The sequence below is a fragment of the Chironomus tepperi genome, unplaced genomic scaffold (genome assembly GCF_022539635.2).
Source record: "Chironomus tepperi strain 1889 unplaced genomic scaffold, CSIRO-AGI_Ctep_v1 contig_223, whole genome shotgun sequence".
Taxonomy (NCBI): domain Eukaryota; kingdom Metazoa; phylum Arthropoda; class Insecta; order Diptera; family Chironomidae; genus Chironomus; species Chironomus tepperi.
In genome coordinates, this window is record NW_027226345.1 from 2934908 (window position 1) to 2954630 (window position 19723).

Here is a 19723-nt window from a genome sequence, read left to right on the forward strand (position 1 = left end):
TGCTCTAATACATTATAAATTTCCCTGAACTTTACACAATCAACATTCAAGTTCCATTAACAATATCACATCATAAATTTCATCCTATTCATTCTGTAGACATCAAAAGCAATTGTTTTTAAATTTTTAATTGTTGATTATACCTTTTAGACATTTTGTGATTATTATTTTTATGAATAAACGTATTTTCTGCAATTTTTTCTTATAAAACTTTTATAAATCCACAATAAAGTCGTAATGCTAAAGCATTTTAATAATTTCAGTAACATTTCACATTCACTTTAAGGACCGATTCACTTCCTTCATTTATTTAAGGCATGAATCACTTTTTATCCATTATGTGATGTATATAAAGTTGAAAATTCATTCATTATACACGTTTTAACTCTTGTGTATGTCTATTTACATGAATATACAATCTTTATGCTTTCTATCTTTTTTGCTTTCAAGTGCACTCTTATTCATGAATGGATGAATGGAAAATTCTAAAAGATGAGGATAAAAAAATAATGTTTTTCAACTCTTTTTTGCACAGATTTTTATCAACTTTTAACAACATTTTTGCTCCCTTGATTTTTGTATTCTTTTCATTTATGATAAGCGATGAGTTTTTTGCAAAGTGGAATTTTTCATTTAATCTCTTTTACTTTTGGGTATGATAGGCAAATTGGCAGGGTATGTTTTAATTAGGAACAATTTGTATGTGAATTAGGATTTGTTGGATAATGTGCTGAGATAGAACAGACAACTGAAATTGATGAAAGTTGAGTTTTGACTCTAATTGAGTCTTTAGTTGCTAGAAATATCAAAATGTCTATGGAAATTTAAAGATGAGGCTTTAATCCAAAAATGAAGATTGTCATGGATTTGATCAATCTTTAAAAACAATTTAGTTAATTAATCGTCCGAAATTGTTGCAAAAATCACAATATTCAATATTTCAAAAATTTTAAGCAGAATTCAAAATTTGTAAACATTTAAAATTTTCAAACAATTCAAAAATTGTCTGAGCTTGAAAGATTCAAAAACTTAAAAAGATTCAGCAAATTTAAAATTTTTTAAAAATTTAAAAGATTTTAGAAATTCAGAAAATTTGTGAAAATTCAAGAATTTCAAAAAATTTGACAATTTTTGAAAGATTCAATAGTTCTTAAAAATTCACGAAAATTTTCCAAAATTTAATAAATTTTCAAAATTCAATAAGTTTTTAAAATTTAATAAATTTTTAATGTTCAATAATTTTTTAATGCTAGGGTAAAAAATATAATTTCTTGCGCAAAATGCAGTTGAAATTTTTAAATGTCCATAACTTTTGAACGAAAGCATGAATTTTACCAAACAAAGTTTAAAAAAAATACGAATTCCGTGAATTTTCAGATTCCGTAAGAAAAATATTTTTTGGACGCTCCATTGCTTCAAAAATCAATCATTTATACTGTATATAATTTCTTGCGCAAAAAATATAATTTCTTGCGCAAAAAAATATAATTTCTTGCGCAATTTTGGACAAGTAGGCGATTGGTTTTGACAACACAAAACTTCAATTTTCGGACGATTTATCCTCCTTTCTTACGTTGTTTTGCTTTCAAATGGTTTGAGGATGCTTCTTGATTATTTTAAAAATATTTTAGAGGTTGAAAACGCGAAAAAATTACCAAAACAAAATTTTCAAATTTTCGTGTGCAATTTTAGCCAAGTAGGCTAGCACAAAAAAATTTTGTTGTGATAATTTTTTCGCATTTTCAACCTCAAAAATATTTTAAAATTATCAAGGAGCATCCATAAACTATTTGGAAGGAAGACAGCGTCGTAAAAGAGGGTAAATAATCAGAAAATTGAAGTTTTGTGCCATCAAAATTAATCGCCTACTTGTCCAAAATTGCGCAAGAAATTATATTTTTTTGCGCAAGAAATTATATTCAGTATAAATGATCGATTTTTGAAGCAATGGAGCATTATAAAAATATTTTTTTCACGGAATCTGAAAATTCACGAAATTCGTATTTTTTTAACCGATTTCGGTGTCAATAGAGTTTATTGTTGAGAAGTCATAAGCATTTAAAAATTTCATGTCAGAAAAAAAATTTTTTTTGGTGAATTTGTTCGCGCAAGAAATTATATAACGCAAGAAATTATATTTTTTACCCTATTGACTTTAATAAATTCAATCAAATTTAAAAATTCATTTAATTTAAAAAATCAGCAAATTTTAAGAATTCAAAAAATTTAATCAATTTAAAAAATTTAATAAATTCAAAAAATTCAGTCAATTTTAAAAATTCAATCAATTTTAAAATTTCAATAAATTTAAAAAATCAAGATTTTTATTAAAATTTCAATTTTTCGAAAAATTAAAAAATTTCAAAAATGAGCAATTTTTGAACTTAAATTGAAAAGTTTGTAACAATTTCTGATTTGAACAAAATGAAAAACTTCGAAATTTGTAATTTGTACAACAATGCTTGATCCTGAACATTACTATTAATTTTGACCTTCAAAAACTCTTAATTGTCAAACTTGAGAACTTGAAGTTAAATTTGAAAATTTCAAAAAAAAAATTCAAAAAATCTCAAAATTCTCATTAAATTTTTAGTCATTTTTTAGGCAATTTTGAGGTGATTTTTGAAGTTGATTTATCCATACAAAATCTCATTTGACTTGGAGCTCTGGTTTTGAGTGGTTGCAACAGAAATGTCTTAATAATTGTCAGAAATTAGCCACCTAATTCAACTCTTTTTTAATTTATATATTTTGTTCCCAATTAAAAATTTTCTTAGTCACCGATATAAATACTCCAAAAAACCCCACAATCTAGAAAAAATAAATTAATTGAAATATTGACCCATAAAATATCGAATTAGCAACGATTATCGATGAAAAGCACAGCCACTTGAGTGAATTATTAAAGTGTAAAAAGAAAACAACAAGATTCTCTTCTTTTTTATGCAACTAAATTGAGCAAAAAATTAATGAATGACACAGATAGATCGGAATTCATTCGTTAATTTTCATTCTTCACTTGATTTCATTTTTATTCTGTTCTGAATTTTTAATTAATCACTGGCTGATTTTGTTGGCTGAGTTTTTCTGAGAAAAATGGATTGGAGATTTGAACAGATGACAGTTGTTGAATTAGATTGAACTATGTATTAAGATTAGTTGACTTTAGTCGGTTTTTTAATTTATTCAAAATATTGCTCAGAATCTGGATTTTGCTAAATCTAGTCCTCGTTTAAAATAATTTTACTTTAAATTTTGAAATTTTAAATTTTTAGAAATCTCAAATTTAATTTTTGAATGTTTCACTTATGATATTTAAAATTGCAATTTTCAAGATTTAACTTTATGAATTTTAACGTAAATTTTCATTCTGTTTTAAATTTTATGGAAGATTTATTTGAATTTAATTTTTTGAAAATTTCTTTAAATTGAATTTTTGAAAATTTCTTCAAATTGAATTTTGAAAATTTCTTTAAATTGAATTTTGAAAATTTCTTAAATTTTTTTCAAACTGAATTTTTGATAATTTCTTTAAATTGAAATGTTGATAATTTTTTTCTAATTTCTGTAAACTGATCTCTTAATTTTTTTAAATTCAAAATTTTTCACTTTTTAAGTAGTGAAAATTTTGAAGAATTGTTGAGTTTTAAATATTTATCAAAATTCTTGCAAAATAAATTATTTGAACATTCCTAAGACTCCCAAAAGTAGTTTAAAGAAGCAATTAAAAGAAATCTGTTCAATCGCTTAATTAACGTTCTAAGATTAACACTGAATCAATAGAAACTAATCATCTTCATCATCAAGATTAAGTTCATTATAGCCACTATTCAATAGAAAGTCAATCAATTTTGACAATTCAAATGTTCAAATTCTTTAATTTTCCAAGTTCACAATTCACAAATTTCCATCCTAAATCATAAGAATGCCTTTAAAAATTCCACAAACAAAAAAACTGCGCTTATCAACCTCCACAAAAAAGGAAGCAAAAACATTTCAACTCTATTTCCATTCATTACATCTTTTCACATTTTGCAAACATTTAGCAAAAAAAAAAAACTTTTTTCACTTTATTTCATTTTCACATCAGAAATCCCAAAACGATAAGGATCTCCTCCTATTTCAGACTATCGCACTTTAATCCTTTAATTTTTCGACTAGTAATCCTCGATTCACATTCATGCCCGAGATTAAAAAAAGTAAAATTTTTCTATGTAAAAAATGTCACATTAAAGTATCTACAGCACTAAACTTCTCATTCCTTAAAAAAAATTCAATTTTTTAGTCGCGAATATTCCACATTGCGGACCGTATCGTTGGACGATAAAATGAAGACTGAATGAAAAGTGCTTATTGAAAACAATAATATTGTGTAATATGACATAAAACACATTTTCATTCACAGACGTTCCGTGAGAGAAGAGAGAATGTGAGAGAATTGGAAGGAAAAACCGAACCGGTTTGGAAAATGTTTATTTTGTGCACGTGGGGAGAGAATTTTTTCTCATTTGGGGTTGCAGACCGAATGGAAACACGTGTTTGTGTATTTTTGTTGAGTGTGGAAATTTGTTGTGACAATAAATATTCATTTTGTACGAGCTATAAACATAACAGATTACATGATGTAACTGATCTCATTTCTTACTCTTCATATTTATTAGCTTCACTTTTAAGTGCAATTCAATTGAGTCTCTGTCCGTCAGTCTGTCCGACTCAGTATATCCGACTCAATCTGTCCGACTCAGTCTGTCCGACTCAGTCTGTCCGACTCAGTCTGTCCGACTCAGTCTATCCGACTCAGTTTGTCCAACTCAGTCTGTCCGACTCAGTCTGTCCGACTCAGTCTGTCCAACTCAGTCTGTCCGACTCAGTCTGTCCGACTCAGTCTGTCCGACGCAGACTGTCCGACTCAGTCTGTCCGACTCAGTCTGTCCGAGTCAGTCTGTCCGTCAGTCTAAATGCGCCTATATACTTCATAATCCGGTATCACTGCTCATTTACTAGTTCCAACTCCCCACGAATGTTTTTAATAAAGACAAATGAAATACTTAGAACATATTTTAAAATTTCGTCGGCAGAACAAAAAAAGAAATATTTTTTAAGCATGTTTCTTCCATAAATGCCATGATTAATTAAGATAAAATTAGAAATTTTTACTAAATTTAACAATGAAAATTTATGAAGTGAAAAAAAAAGATTAACATATTTACAGAATTTTGAGTCTATTTTGTGTCATGCATGTAAAGCAACAAGGTTTATGACTCATTTGAGATGAGATTTTTTTGTGTCGATATTTTTGTTTTTGTTGGTTTATTGTCTTAAATGATTGTGGATTGATGCTTAATCTTTGTTGATAATCTAGTGTGTTGGAACTGACTGAATTGTTGACTTTTTGTGTAGAATTTTTCACATTTTTTATGTCTAAAATGAAGTTTGTTTAAGTATTTTCAGAAATTAGGTCAAAATGTGAGAATATTCAGTCACTAGATGCACTTCCTTATGTTTATTTAATAATGTCACACAACAACATTTTCATGACAGTATATCCAGTCAACAATTCACAATTTTTTTCAGTTCCAAACAAATAAAAGAGTCAAAATTTCAAGCATAAATGATGAAGTGCCTCATTGATATATTTTTAAATGGAACATATTTTCATTCCTATATCCATAGCTGCTCATGATGAAAATTAAAATTCATTTTTCATTCCTTGTTCAAGAGCAGCTGATAATTTATGAGACAGGCAACGGGAAAATTTGGAAAAAATTCGTGTTTACATGAAAATGGGAAAAACTTCATCAATTTTCACTCAAAATCATTTCCATAGCTGCCTTTTGTTGCTTCACATCTGACTCCGGAGTTGGAAATTATGCGAGAAAAATAAACAAAAAATTGAGTATCGTACTCGATTGACAATCATCATCGAGGTTACATGGAAGTAAGAAGTGAAAATTGTCGGGTGCTGAATGTTACTTTTGTGTCTCAATAGCTGGAAATGCTCGTCGGTTGCTATTTTTAAAATCATTTCATTCGTGAAATTTGAGCTCTTCTTATTTACTCATTCGAATATCGATTTTTGTACTCATTGTCAGCATCAGGGCGTAATTGGATGCTGTTGCAATTTTTATGGGATTTGTCTGTTGCTCATTGGATCTTGTGTGGGTCACTGGACTCCACAACTAACACAGACGGATTAGAAATTGTCAAAAATTTTAGGATTCTCCTTTAAAAGTCAGATTTGCTTCCTCAAGAATGTTGAAGCATTTCCGACAGTATATCCTTCTTTTACAATTCCTTCTCACTGGCTGCCTGATCCCTAAACTAACCCAATTACTCCCAAACATACTGAATTCAGTTTCACAAAGAAACAGCTCCACAAAGGAATCTCCCAACCCTTTCATGTTAATTAGACCATAAAATTGATTGTGTGACTTACTTTTCAACATAAGCTGACGAGGCCAGTGACAGTGCAGTTTCCTGTATAATGTCCATCCGCTTTTCATGTGTTAAATGACTCAAGAATCCATTATTTCCCCTCAAATTATTCCCATTGCATAATTGCAGCTGATTCAGCATCTCTGTACGTAACAAATTTTGGAACAAATCATTTCCATCGTGTTCAGGCTTCCTCGCCATTTCCTCATCACTATTTATTGCTTTTTTCTTTTGCTGACCATTTGCTTCACATTCATCAATCATCTCATAAATGTGATTCTCCGGATCACTTCGTTCATCAACAGCACTGCTGTAATTTGCCACAATCATGCCACTGTGTACTTGCCGTGACTGCTGTTGCTGCTGCTGATTTCTCATAAAATTCATTCTTGGCATGTTGTTACTCATTTGATGCTTTTGTTGTTGTTGCAAATATTGTGGATTTGGTGCCATTTGTTGCTGTTGATGCCGCAAATGGAAATTTTGTGTGCCAAAAATTAAAATGTTTGGAAAATGAGTAGTCGATGTAGTCATTGAGGACGAAGATGATTGAGTTTGATGCAACAAGTGCTGCTGCTGTTGGTTCTGTTGATGATTAAAATTTATTGGCGGCTTTGGAACTTCACGTAGTGCCAATTTATGGGTTTGTTGTACAACTGCCAACTGAAAAGTTTTCTTCTCATGAAACTCAGCCGTAACTGACTGAATCTGTTGAATTCCTTCCGGATCATGTCGGATTTGCTTCCTCAACGGTGGTTTTGGTGGAATTTTCTTCGGTTGATTTATTTGTGGCAAATGTGCATCAATCAACTGTGGCTGTATAATTTGTGTTTGATGCTGAAAAGTTGACAATTGTGTCGTGTTTCTTGTTGAGTTTTGTGTGGCATTATTGAGTCTCGGCATTGTTCTGCTTCTCGAGTGGAATTTTGATGCATTTTGTTGTTGCTGTAAATAATTTCGAGAGGAATTTAATTAAGATGGAAAATTCTTCAGTTCTTTTTTGTTGTTGCTTCCACTTCAGGAAGATTTTAGCATGCTGTGATTTATTTTTAGGTTTTTGATAAGGGATGGACACTTTGGGGTTCATTAAGAAGTAAATTCTGGATTTTGACCTGGTTTACATCACAAAAGGAGGTACAAGGATAGATGACTAGTGTGCCATGCAGTAAATCAAGGTCAAATAGCTGAATTTATCCGAAAATTCCCACAAAAACAATTCAAAATCCTTTAAAATTTGACAAAATCAGAATTAATTCCAAAGTGTCCATCCCTTGCTTCTTTCAATTTACCGTAAATTGTTTTGCAAATTCCTCTTCCGTCGATTCATCATCACTGATGTGCAGCCTGAAAAATGGAATAAAAATTCTTTCAATTTTAAATGAATTCTCATCTCTCGTTGATGATGTATGCATGCATGCTTCAAGTCTCATCAAAAAAAATATTTTTTTGTTTTGTTCGTGTTGCATAGCATGCAGGATGATGAAAAATACTATGAATCTGATAATTTACCTCCTCAATGGTTGCAGCTGTTGTTGCTGCTCTCCAACCGTTTTCGAATTTATGCTTCTTTTTGGCTGTAAAGTCGCTCTCTTTCTCTTTAAATTTGTTTGAGATATTTTACGCTCCTTCTTCTCCATCCTCTCACAATTTGGTATTTTCTTGTGCCTTTATATTCGTCTCTTCAATCTGTTATCAACAAAAAAATACACAACAAAGAGCATTTATGATTCAATTAAGCATATTTTCAACATTTTATTGCTGTATGATTGAAAAAAAGAAGGAAAAAAAATTTCTGATAACAAGTGTGACGAATTGATTTGCTTATTGGGTCATGCTTGGTGGCCTTTTTATGTTGAAACAAAATATACTCGATAATGTTCGAAGAAAATAATTTTTTTTTATGTTTAACATGAAGAAACATAAAAATTACATTTTAACTACCATGCGGGGGCTGAGTTACTGTTAGAAGTGATTGGCGATTAAAGTGATTTTTATAGACTGGAGGATATGGGTGGATTCAGGGGAGTAATTGTTAGAAGTTGTGGATTTGATGATCAATTCTGAATGAGATGTGAGGAAATTTACTATTAATACCCTTCTAGCTATGGATGAGGTACATAGAGTAAAGGAAGATTAAGGAACCTCTAACAGGCATATAGCGTGCTTTCATGATACAGAAATACCAATACGGTACCTAAAAGCGGTCTTTTTGTATGCTTAAGGTAACTTACTTATTTTCTTACTTATCTTCTTACTAAGGAACAAGGTAACATTTAAATAGCATCATCCTAGGGATTCGAGAATTCCCATTCCCGTGAAATTTCGGGAATCGGGAACGGGAAGGAATGAGCTTCAGGAACGGGAATATTCCCGGGTAATTTTTATGTATATAAACACTTCAATTTTAAATTGATTCATTGGACAAATTTTAAGATACACCCAGAAACTGCAGACATGCATCTAAAATGCATGAAATTCGGGCCTGATGTTCTTGGTTGAACTCTAATTTTGAATTTTTATCAAAATTACTGAAACCCCTCAACAAGAGAATACTGAATGAATAACACCAAAAACCTGGCTTTAGGCTAACGTTAGGCCATTTTTAAGCCAACGTCCACTTGAAACATGCACAAAATCTGCACAATTTCATGTCTACGAAACAAATCTTGCTTTCTTATTGCTATGTGCAATAAAGAATAGCTGTTATAATGTGTAATAAAACATTGAATCGAATCTAATCGTTAAAAATTAGTCAGGTAAAGAGTAATTTTATGATTTTCGTAGCTAGCCTCACCATTTTTTGAGCTTAAAGTTGCAGAAAATTTCATTTATTGTCTTCAAAATGTGCAAAAACAGCTGCCATTGTGTCGTTAAAGCACCTTACCACGTTATTTTGTAAATTTGCCATTAACACAACGACATGGTAGTTCCCTTAGTTAATATATTGTTCTGATTAGATAGTTTGTAGACTTTAACACACTTTAATCAGCTATCGTCGACTGTAATCGGCCAAATGTTTCATCTAGGGTTTGGCAAAATCGTATTCGATTATTTGCCTAACCCTAGTTTCATCCTAACAGGCAAAGAGACCACTTTTAAGTAACCTAGTGCCATTTCTGTAAGACAAAAGCAAGCTTTTTGGCTGTTAGGGTTATCAACTAAAACTGACAAAATGTGAGTAGACCGAATTCAATTAAAAATGTCCTAAATTCTCCCCTGCAAAATAATATCAATTTGCTTACTAAACATTCGCAAGGAAGTTCACAAAACCCATAAAAATCCATCCCAGAATTAAAATTATTTTTTATATTTTTATAAAAACCATTCCATTTTTTTCGCATTCCTTTACTTCTTCTCATTTTGCCTTTTGACGAAATAAATTTCATCATCGCCGTTTTGCCCATAAAAAAAAAGAAATAATCGCAAGTGCAAAAAGAACACAAGAAGAGACTGCCTCTCATGTATAGAAGTGAAAAGGAAAGTTTTGAAGTAAATAAAAGTATCAATTGATGTTTCCGATAAATTCATTCGATCCATAAAAAATTTTCATCTCAAATTCTTGTTGCTGGATCGTTAAGAAGTTCTTTTAACACGTTTAAGCATTTAACAGGCAGAGTCAGTCGTTAAAAAGTCAGCAGACGACTTACACTTCACAAATCAACATAACATGTGTCAAATTCTTTTAGTTTTCTTCTTTATTTCTCTATCCAGTCGCGTCTGCTCCCTTTCTTTATATGAAAATTCAATTTAAAAATCAATTTGAGATGCTTGATCTATAATGCATGCAAATGTGACTAATTTGTCTCGAAGACCTTGGCTTTTATGATGTTCAAATTTAATTAAGTAGCGTGAAATGTTGGGTCATATTGATGTCTCATTAGTCAAAATATATCGTGTTTTAACATTCATTTCTTGAATGCTTGTGAGCACCCGCTTGATGTTAATGAATAAATACAACGAATGACTAATTAGATGATTGATATTAGTTTCGTGGTATTTATGTAGGTTGGTATTGTGACATGAATTTGTATTAATTTGTAATTTTTCAAGGAATTTTGAAGATCTGGGATCTAAGAGCGGCTTGATCCCGAGTTGACAACTTGACATACTGTCTGGTTAATAACTAGTAACAGATTCCATGGAACATTCCGAATAAAACGTCATTGGTTGACCGTAGGTCTAGGATTATTTTCGGGACATTACTATCAAGTTGTCCCGACTCCTTAAGGTTTGTAGGGAAATTTTGCACATGAAAATGATAAATTAACTCTAAGACGTACAAAGTAGTCAGCACTAATTTTTATAGAATTCATGATGATTGGTTCCTATCGATTCACTGTGAATCGTAGGGCGTTAATAAAGTGATTGAAGGTTCCCCATAAAAGTCTCTCAACCGTAGGTCCACTCTTAGGTTTGTAATACACACGGATAACTGTAAGTCTTCAAGTTGCTGCACCAATTTTAATAGTATTCATGCTCAAGAATTTCCCGATTAACGCAACTCAGTCGATAGAGTATCGCTTCATCACCGTGTTGACCAAGTTATGACGGTAAACGTTATAAAGGCTGTAAATTTGCCCTCACGGCATTCTGATGATTGTTTTCAGTCCATTTGGACAATAATAAAAAAGCGTTTAAAACTTAAATTTGCTACAACGTTTCAGTTTCGGTTGCATTTGTTATAGTATGCATTGCCTTCAGCATAACAATTAAAAGTGCATAGCAAGCTTCAACTATAGAGAAATTAGTGAGGCTACAACCTTTTTGAGACCGAAGAATTCTTGGATTGAATGTGTTGAAAAGGACACTAGAGTCCTTAATATCCCGAACTGGCAGAAGGTTTCGAAGGATAGAGCTGTCTTCAGACATTCCCTACGCGCGGCAATGGGCCCTCGTGCGTAAAGTAAGTAAGTAAGTACAACCTTTTTGAAGTCAATTCCGATTGACCCATATTGAACTGTGGCCAGTATACTTAGAACCAATTGGCAGCTACTTGTCAAAAGCAATTTTTTTGGCCAATTATCAACCACTTGATTCTAAGTTTACTGTCGTCTCGTCGCCGTGATGGCAACATTTCAATATGTGCCAATTGCTACACATCAGCTTAAAAGACACTTCACTTTTGAATAAACATATGGACTAACTGTCCTTACAAACAGTCGCACAAGCTGAAGTCGTCTCTTAAAACCTCAAATTTTTCAATCCACAAAATTCCTTGTAATCCATCCGATTATATTTTGACTCGTTTAATCCCAGTCAATCTTCACAATCTTCTTCAATATTAATCATTTCCCTTTTGCCATCTTGACTGATGCAACTTTTTCACTTTTTATTCTTCTATAAATAAAATGTCTGAATTAAATTCAAATAAAAATCAAGTCTATCAAGTAAGCACAAAGAAAAATCGTTCATAAATCTCAACCCAATCTAATTTCACAACGAAAACTTCCTTTGACCTTCAAAATTTTATTGCTGAATTGCTAAATAATTTTTACTCATTTGTTTATTATTAAAGGTTACTTTGATCTGTATGTCGTTGACGCCGTCTGTAATTATGTTTTTATTTTGGAATCTAAGGATTGGGTTTAGTCTGGGGTCGAGTGGAGATGATTTGTTATTATTTTGGGAAGGTTTGAGGATGGAATGCAGGCAAGGATGCAATTAGTGTCTTCAATTCTGCATTATCTTGTTTGAAATTGTGTAAAAGAGGGTATTGGGGGAACAAATCTCTCATTTTGGACCCTAGCAGGCAAATAGACCACTTTTAGATGCCATACCAGACAAAGAGCATGTTCTCAAGCACAGAGTAAGCTGAGAGCAAGCTCACGAGCATGCTTAACTGGTATATTTAAGTAGAGCAAGCTCTTGACAGCATACTCTTTGCTTTGTTGGAAGGAATGACTTCACTTGCGAATGAGCCCCTAATAAAATAACTGACTATAACTCGGATAATTTATATTATTGAGATTAATATCAGTCGCCGGGTAGGGAGAGATGTGTCAAATAAAGTCAAATTGAGGATGTAATTGAAACAATGCCTGACTATGTTATGACTTTTTTTGATTTTGGGAAGCAGTTTGGCTCTTCTAGAAGCAAAGGTCATGACAATTCAAGTAATCAGTTTTGTTTAAGAGGTTGGTCGCTTAATATGTAACTCTCTTAGGGGACAGATGGAAGCAAGAGGACGTGGGGAAACGTAGATAGACGTAGAGGGACATAGAAGGACGTAGAGTGACGTAGAAGGACGTAGAGAGACGTAGAGGTGCGTAAAGGGACGTATAGGGACTTATAGTGACGTGAAGTGACGTAAAGGGACGTATATTGACGTAGATGGACGTTAAAGGACGTAGGGGGATGTAGAGGGACGTAAAGGGACGTAGAGCGACGTAGAGGAACGTAGAAGGACGTAGGGGGACGTAAAGGGAGGTTGAGGTACGAAGGGGGACGTAGAAGAACGTTAAGGGACGTATAGGGACGTAGAGAGACCTAGAGGGACGTAGGGGGACGTGAGAAGACGTTGGAGAGGCTCAAGATTCAAAAAGTCGATTTTTCCGGGAGACAAAACAATATTTTGAAAAATTTACAAAATTTCAACCACTTTAGTCAATATCAACTCAAATAAATCTCTAAGATGTCCCCTAAGTTCTGATAATATTGTCATCGGCCACTCTAATAACCCCTCATAAATTCCCTGCAAAATTCTTCAATCTAAACTCCATCAATCTTTCAATTTCCAATCAATCAGCCATCATCATCTAAACATTAAAAATGTATAAAAATAAATTGATAGAAATTCTAACTCATCAAATTGTGTCGAAATGTACAGGAAATCAGCACATAAAGGAGTAATTTTTAGTTCTTACTAAAGCTATCTTACTCATCATTAAATGCACAGCGGCGTCTCATTTACACCCAACGATGATACGCGTTTGTATATCAATTACAAAATAATGCCAGAACATAACACATTAGTAAAATAACATGGCATTATACAGCAACAACAGTACGTTACATACTACAGTTCAATCAATCGTCTCGTCTCTGTTTGTTTATGATGAGATTGAATGTTGATGATATATGAGGTTTTATGGTGCTCGTTCCTTCTTATTTCATCAAAATCCAAAATGAAATTTTATGAAATTAATGCTTTCAGTTTGGTTCGTTCTATGCCACACATATTTGAAGGAAATTAGAAATTTTGTGGGTTTTAAGTGAATTAAGCGCATTTAGTGGCTTTTGTCTATTCGAAAGGGGTGTTAAACTAAGATTAATAGGTTTTGTCCCCTCAAATAAGTTCATAAATTGGGAATCGTAGCTTTTGTCCCTTCAAGTAGGTTCAAAAAGTTGAGAATCATAGCTTCTGTCCCTTCAAGTAGGTTCAAAAATTAACGATCGTAGCTTTTTTCCCTTCAAGTTGGTTCAAAAATTGAGATTCGTAGCTTTTGTCCCTTCAAGGAGGTTCAAAAATTGAGAATCGTAGCTTTTGTTCCTTCAAGTAGGTTCAAGAATTGAGAGTCGTAGCTTTTGTCCCTTTAAGTAGGTTCAAAATTTGAGATTCATAGCTTCTGTCCCTTCAAGTAGGCTCATAAATTGAGAATCGTAGCTTTTGTCCCTTCGAGTAGGTTCGAAAATTAAGAAGTGTAGCTTCTTTCCCTTCAAGTAGGTTCATAAATTGAGAATCGTAGCTTTTGTCCCTTCAAGTAGGTTCAAAAATTGAGAATCGTAGCTTTTGTTCCTTCAATTAGGTTCAAAAATTGTGAATCGTAGCTTTTGTCCCTTCGAGTAGATTCTGTCAATCCTCAATCCTTACAAATACCCAAACTGCATCCATTCTGCTCTTTAGCACAATATTAATGCTCATTGTAAACACAAAGAATATTCCGTTAAATTAAATGATATGCTTCTCTATCAATCTATGTAATTTACTATTTATATAGAATTGCAGACTACTTGCTTGTCGACGATGGAAATAAGAACCGAGAAATTTATTGAAAAACTCATTGAATATGAGTCAATTAGCTTAAATCAAAAGAGTTTAGAAATTATTCTTTTATTCTTTGAAAAATTATGCTGAAGATTGAATAGAATGAAGGAACTGGGAATTTATGGTAAGCGCATTTCATCAATCGATAAATAAATGAGCGAATGAAATGATGAAGAGAGTATGAAGCATAAATCTGTTATTATCTTGTTGTTGATGAGTCTTCTTGTCGATCGTTATGATGTATTTTAGAAAAAATAATAATAATTTTGTGAAATTTAGATTGAATTTAATGATTGTTGGGTGTAGGACAATATTTTGTGGCTGGATTAGATGATGATGATATGATTTTTGGGTGTTATGATAGGGGCGTACTTAGAATTCTTTGGATAGTGGGAATGTTTGACTTTTTTGTTCAATGTACAAGAATTTTAGAGAATTTTTGGAATTTAATCTTGAAAAACTGATGATGTTCATCCAAAAAGGCACGTTGAACCCTTATCTCCCTTCCTTGGATTGACCCGTGTTACTGGAACACTATGAAAGAAGCTGTCGATCGAAATAGAATTGCATTTGGAATCTGAAATTGGCAAGCGGGAGCCAGCAATAGAGCTTTATTTAGGCGACATCTGAGCGAAGTCATGGATTACAACTGATCTGTAAGGTCAGCGAAGTAAGTAAGTAAGTACAGGAACTATCAATTTTTAAATAATGAATTACTATTGAATTTTGTCAAATTTGAACTATCACTCAATGTATGAATCTTGATGTAGATTAAGTAACGACAAGCTTTCATGTAGAATTCCGTTTAATTGGAAGGAAATGGTTCGATTCCCAAAAATTATCTTGATTGATTTATGATATCAGAGTTAAAAAACAGAGACATGATGAATTTATTTTTTTTTTGCTATCTTTTTTTGATTTTTCAATTTATTTTGTTTATTTTACGTTCTACACAGATCAATTGTGATTTAAGGTCCTTAAATGGACCCAAAAATAGGCTCTTCTGATGACTACTATTTGTTAATTTTTAATAAAATCTGCAATGCTGTCTCTTTTAATATTTGATATTTCTTGTCATTGGGTCCAGAGTTGCAAAACAAGTGCAGACAAATACCGTACAAATTCTTGATAATTTATATGGTTTTTCCTCCAAAAATCTACAAATTATCAAGAATTTGTACGTTTTTGCCTGTCACAGGCACCTGTTTTGCCAATTTGATTGGGTCTGTTTTGTTAAATTGTATAAATCCTAAAATTTAAGGGTAGGGATGGGGAATGTAATTTAGTTTTGCTGAACACTACTCAGAATGTCTCGATCTCAGTTTCGGCATCGGGAACTCTTAGTTATAATTTATGTCTTTTTCACCAAAAGCCCAAGAAAATTGAAGAATTCCAAAGGGGAGGTGGGAAGGGGGCTAAAATCCTAAACAAACCCTCACCCCCTCCGTCTCCCAACCCTGAACATGCCCCTGTATTCTGTCCTAATATCCATTCATCCTCATTCATTTCACAACAAATTTTATAAAAATTTCCGACATATTTGTCAGAATTAATTTTTATTTTTTATTTATACGCTATAAAAAAATTAAAATAACATGCACATGTGAGAACATAAAAAAATCATTCTATTCCTTGTATTATGTCTAAAAATGTATGTTAAACAAATTTTTTACTCTTGTCTTTTACTTCTTGTTTAACCAATTCCGTTCTATGCTTTGGCTCACTTTTTCTTTCTTAAATTCAATAATTCAAATTTTTTTTTGTTTTTTCTTCTCTTTTCACGTTTATTTGTGGACTCAAATATTTGATCAGGCGCACAACTACACAAGCCTAGTGTAAGTTAGCTCAACTAGTCAATAATAGTATTTTGTTTACTTATCTACGCTAAAATGAAACTTCATTTCACATTTAATTATCATCATAGATATGCTGTTTAAATATACGCATTATTGTAAACAAATAAGATCCAGAGAAGGAACTAAAAATCAAATCTTTGGTTTTGTTATGTGATGAAGATATCAATGCGTAAGTAAGTGGAATTTCGATTGGTGAATTTGGAGCGCATTTTTTGAAATTTTAGAGAATTTTAAGTGAAAATTGAGAAGTTTTGAGAGAAATTTATGAGAAAATTTCGGGAAAAAATTTTGAAGAATTTTGAGAGAATTTTGAAGAGTTTTGAGAGAATTTTGAAATGTTTTGAGAGAATTTTGAAATGTTTTGAGAGAAAATTGAAGAATTTTGGGAGAATTTTGAAGAATTTTGAGATCAAATTTGAAGAGTTTTGAGAGAATTTTGAAGAATTTTGAGAGAAATTTGAAGAGATTTGAGAGAATTTTGAGATAAAATTTGAAGAATTTTGAAGAATTTTGAGAGAAATTTGAAGAATTTTGAGAGAATTTTGAAGAATTTTGAGAGAAATTTGAAGAATTTTGAGAGAATTTTGAAAAGTTTTGAGAAAATTTTGAAGAGATTTTGAGAGAATTTTGAAGAGATTTGAGAGAATTTTGAAGAGTTTTGAGAGAATTTTGAAGAATTTTGAGAGAATTTTGAAGAGTTTTGCGAGAAATTTGAGGAATTTTGAGAGAAATTTGAGGAATTTTGAGAGAAATTTGAAAAATTTTAAAAGAAAATTGACATAAATGTTTCAAAATTGACCAACTTTCGACAAACTGACCCTCACAAGCCCAATTTTCTAAAACTAAGCTATCAAAAAATAATAAAAAAATTTTCTCCGTAAAATTCTCAAGTTTACATTATGGAAAAAAAAATCAAATATAAACTGCATCAGTTCTATATAGTTTCTCTATTTCGTTAAACGCCAGACAATTTGGAATAAAAAGAAGTTTGAACACAAAAAAAAAAAATAATACAGAATCTTCAAAAGAATTCACAGCTATTTCAATGAATGTGATGCGCGCAGTAATTTTCAGGAAATTTTTCTTCTTTTTCTTTAATGTTCACAATTTCAACTTACACTTCTCATTGCTGCTCATTTAATGAACATCTGTAATTTAAACAAATGAAAATGTACCAAAAAAAGAATTTAAAAACGATTTTTTTTTTTTAATTTTGGCTTACTTCCTTACACAATCTATCTTCTCTACCTTTTCTAATGTTCACTCAATTGACCTCACTAAAACTTAATATACTGCCAATGAAATGCGATGAGAGTTAATAAATAAATGAATGAAATTTGTAAAAGAAATAAAATTTGTTGCGCAAATCAAAAAAATAGTTTTTTTTTTACTTTTTACTTTTTACTGCAGCAAAAACATTAGAAATGTTTATATTAATGATGATATTTTAAAAAAAAGTTTGAACAAAATTTACATTAAATCGAGATTTGAGCTTCAATTCAAAATTTAATGTTCAATAAGATATAAAAATTTGAAACGTCAAAATTTAAAAAATTGTTAAAATTCTAATTCTAAAAAATTGTTCAAATTTTGAAAATCAGTATAATTAAAAATTTGAAAATTTTTAAAATTCAAATTTTAAAAATCCATGAATTTCAAACTTTAAAAATTCAAATTTTAAAAATTCATAAATTTTAAATTTTAAAAATTTTAATTTTTAAAAATTGTTTTAAAAATTTTAAAATTCAAACTTTAAAAATTGTTAAAATCAAACTTTATAAATTGTTAAAAATGTCAAAATTCAAATTTTAAAAATCCTTAAATTTCGAACTTTAAATTTCTTAAAATTTAAATTTTAAAAATTGTTAAAATTCAAATTTTTAAAACTGTTACAAATCAAATTTTAAAAATTGTTGGCATTTAAATTTTTAAAAAGAGAGATTAAATTTCAAAATTTGATGAAATTCAATTTTTTAAAATTGCAAAAATTCAAATTTCAAAAATTGTTAAATTTCAAAATTTTAAAAATCGTTCAAATTCAAATTCGTTTGTTTGATTTCAAAACCTCCACGAATTTAATTCTAAAATTGTCATTTCACAAACAAAACCAATTACTAAATGACTTTATATAAATCAACATCAGATACCGATCAACAAAAATAAAAAATACAAACTGAACATTTCGTTCATATAAAAAAAAGAACTAAATTAAAAATATATATCCGAACAATCGAAAAATGAGCCACAACAGTTATAAACATACGCGATACGAGCGACAGATAATGAATCAAAAAAAAAAAATGTATTTTAAGGTCGATGAGAAAACATTAATGTTCAAAGAAAGATTATAGAAAGAAGAAAATCAATCAACATTGAAATTTGTCTTATGATGTCTGTACTGATCTTAATATTTTCATCATTTCATTCCCGTCAATAAAAGAATTGCGATTTAAAAACTAGTAATGAAGCGGATCACGCTTCATGAGAATATTCACACAATACGAAGATCAGAAACTGTACAGAAAAGTAAAAAATAAAAATAAAACAACTTGAACAATATAAGAGATTTATGAAATAAAAAATGATAATGTGCAAGTAATTAACTAAAATTATTTACATGGAGAATAACATGTACAGTTACTACTTTCGAACTTTTAAAGTTCGAGCTTCGCTCGAACTGTTTTTCTTCTCACGGCAACATATTTTCATAGATATGCAGTTTCTAATGTTTGAGAAAATTTTCACGCCTTCACTCGCTTCGCTCCGTTCAGGTCGCAAAAATTTGTGAGCTTCGCTCAACCAAGTCCGAACTGCGTTCGAACTATTAATGTTAGAGCTTCGCTCGAACTGTTTTTCTTCTCACGGCAACATATTTTCATAGATATGCAGTTTCTAATGTTTGAGAAAATACAGTATTTATATAGATCACTATACGAGCCGGGCTGAGCTTCGCTCGCCCGACTTGGGTAGATTACAGTACTTATATAGATCACTATATGAGCCGGGCTGAGCTTCGCTCGCCCGACTTGGGTAGATTACAGTACTTATATAGATCACTATACAAGCCGGGCTGAGCTTCGCTCGCCCGACTTGGGTAGATTACAGTACTTTTATAGATCACTATACGAGCCGGGCTGAGCTTCGCTCGCCCGACTTGGGTAGATTACAGTACTTATATAGATCACTATACGAGCCGGGCTGAGCTTCGCTCGCCCGACTTGGGTAGATTACAGTGCTTATATAGATCACTATACGAGCTCGGCTGAGTACTTATATTCGTATTGTGTATATACGAACTAGGCTAAATGTATTGATTCTTAAGAAGTATTTTGATTTAACCTTGTTAACTTCGCTTTTGTTTTCTAAAAATTAAGCACATTAATGGATAGATATTTCTAATATCTACATTTAATATTTACATTTTTTTCTTCAAGTATTCAAAAAAAAA

At 31.2% G+C, this 19723-nt stretch overlaps 1 protein-coding gene across 4 annotated transcripts in view; it reads right to left on the reverse strand.

Annotated features, from left to right (window-relative positions):
- The window catches only part of LOC139091064 (kinesin-like protein CG14535), a 63353-nt gene that overhangs the window by 32332 nt on the left and 11298 nt on the right, over nt 1-19723 (reverse strand). For 2 of the 4 annotated variants that reach the window (XM_070641000.1, XM_070640999.1), the window contains exons 2-4: nt 7945-8121; nt 7725-7779; nt 6437-7380 (exon numbers count right to left, since the gene is read on the reverse strand). In XM_070641000.1, coding sequence (XP_070497101.1) covers nt 6437-7380; nt 7725-7779; nt 7945-8072 — 1127 coding nt within the window. In that variant the 5' untranslated portion in view covers nt 8073-8121. Of the gene's footprint in view, nt 1-143; nt 486-4069; nt 4302-6436; nt 7381-7724; nt 7780-7944; nt 8122-19723 lie in introns of those variants that run through there. The other 2 variants (XM_070641001.1, XM_070641002.1) reach the window with 2 other exon arrangements.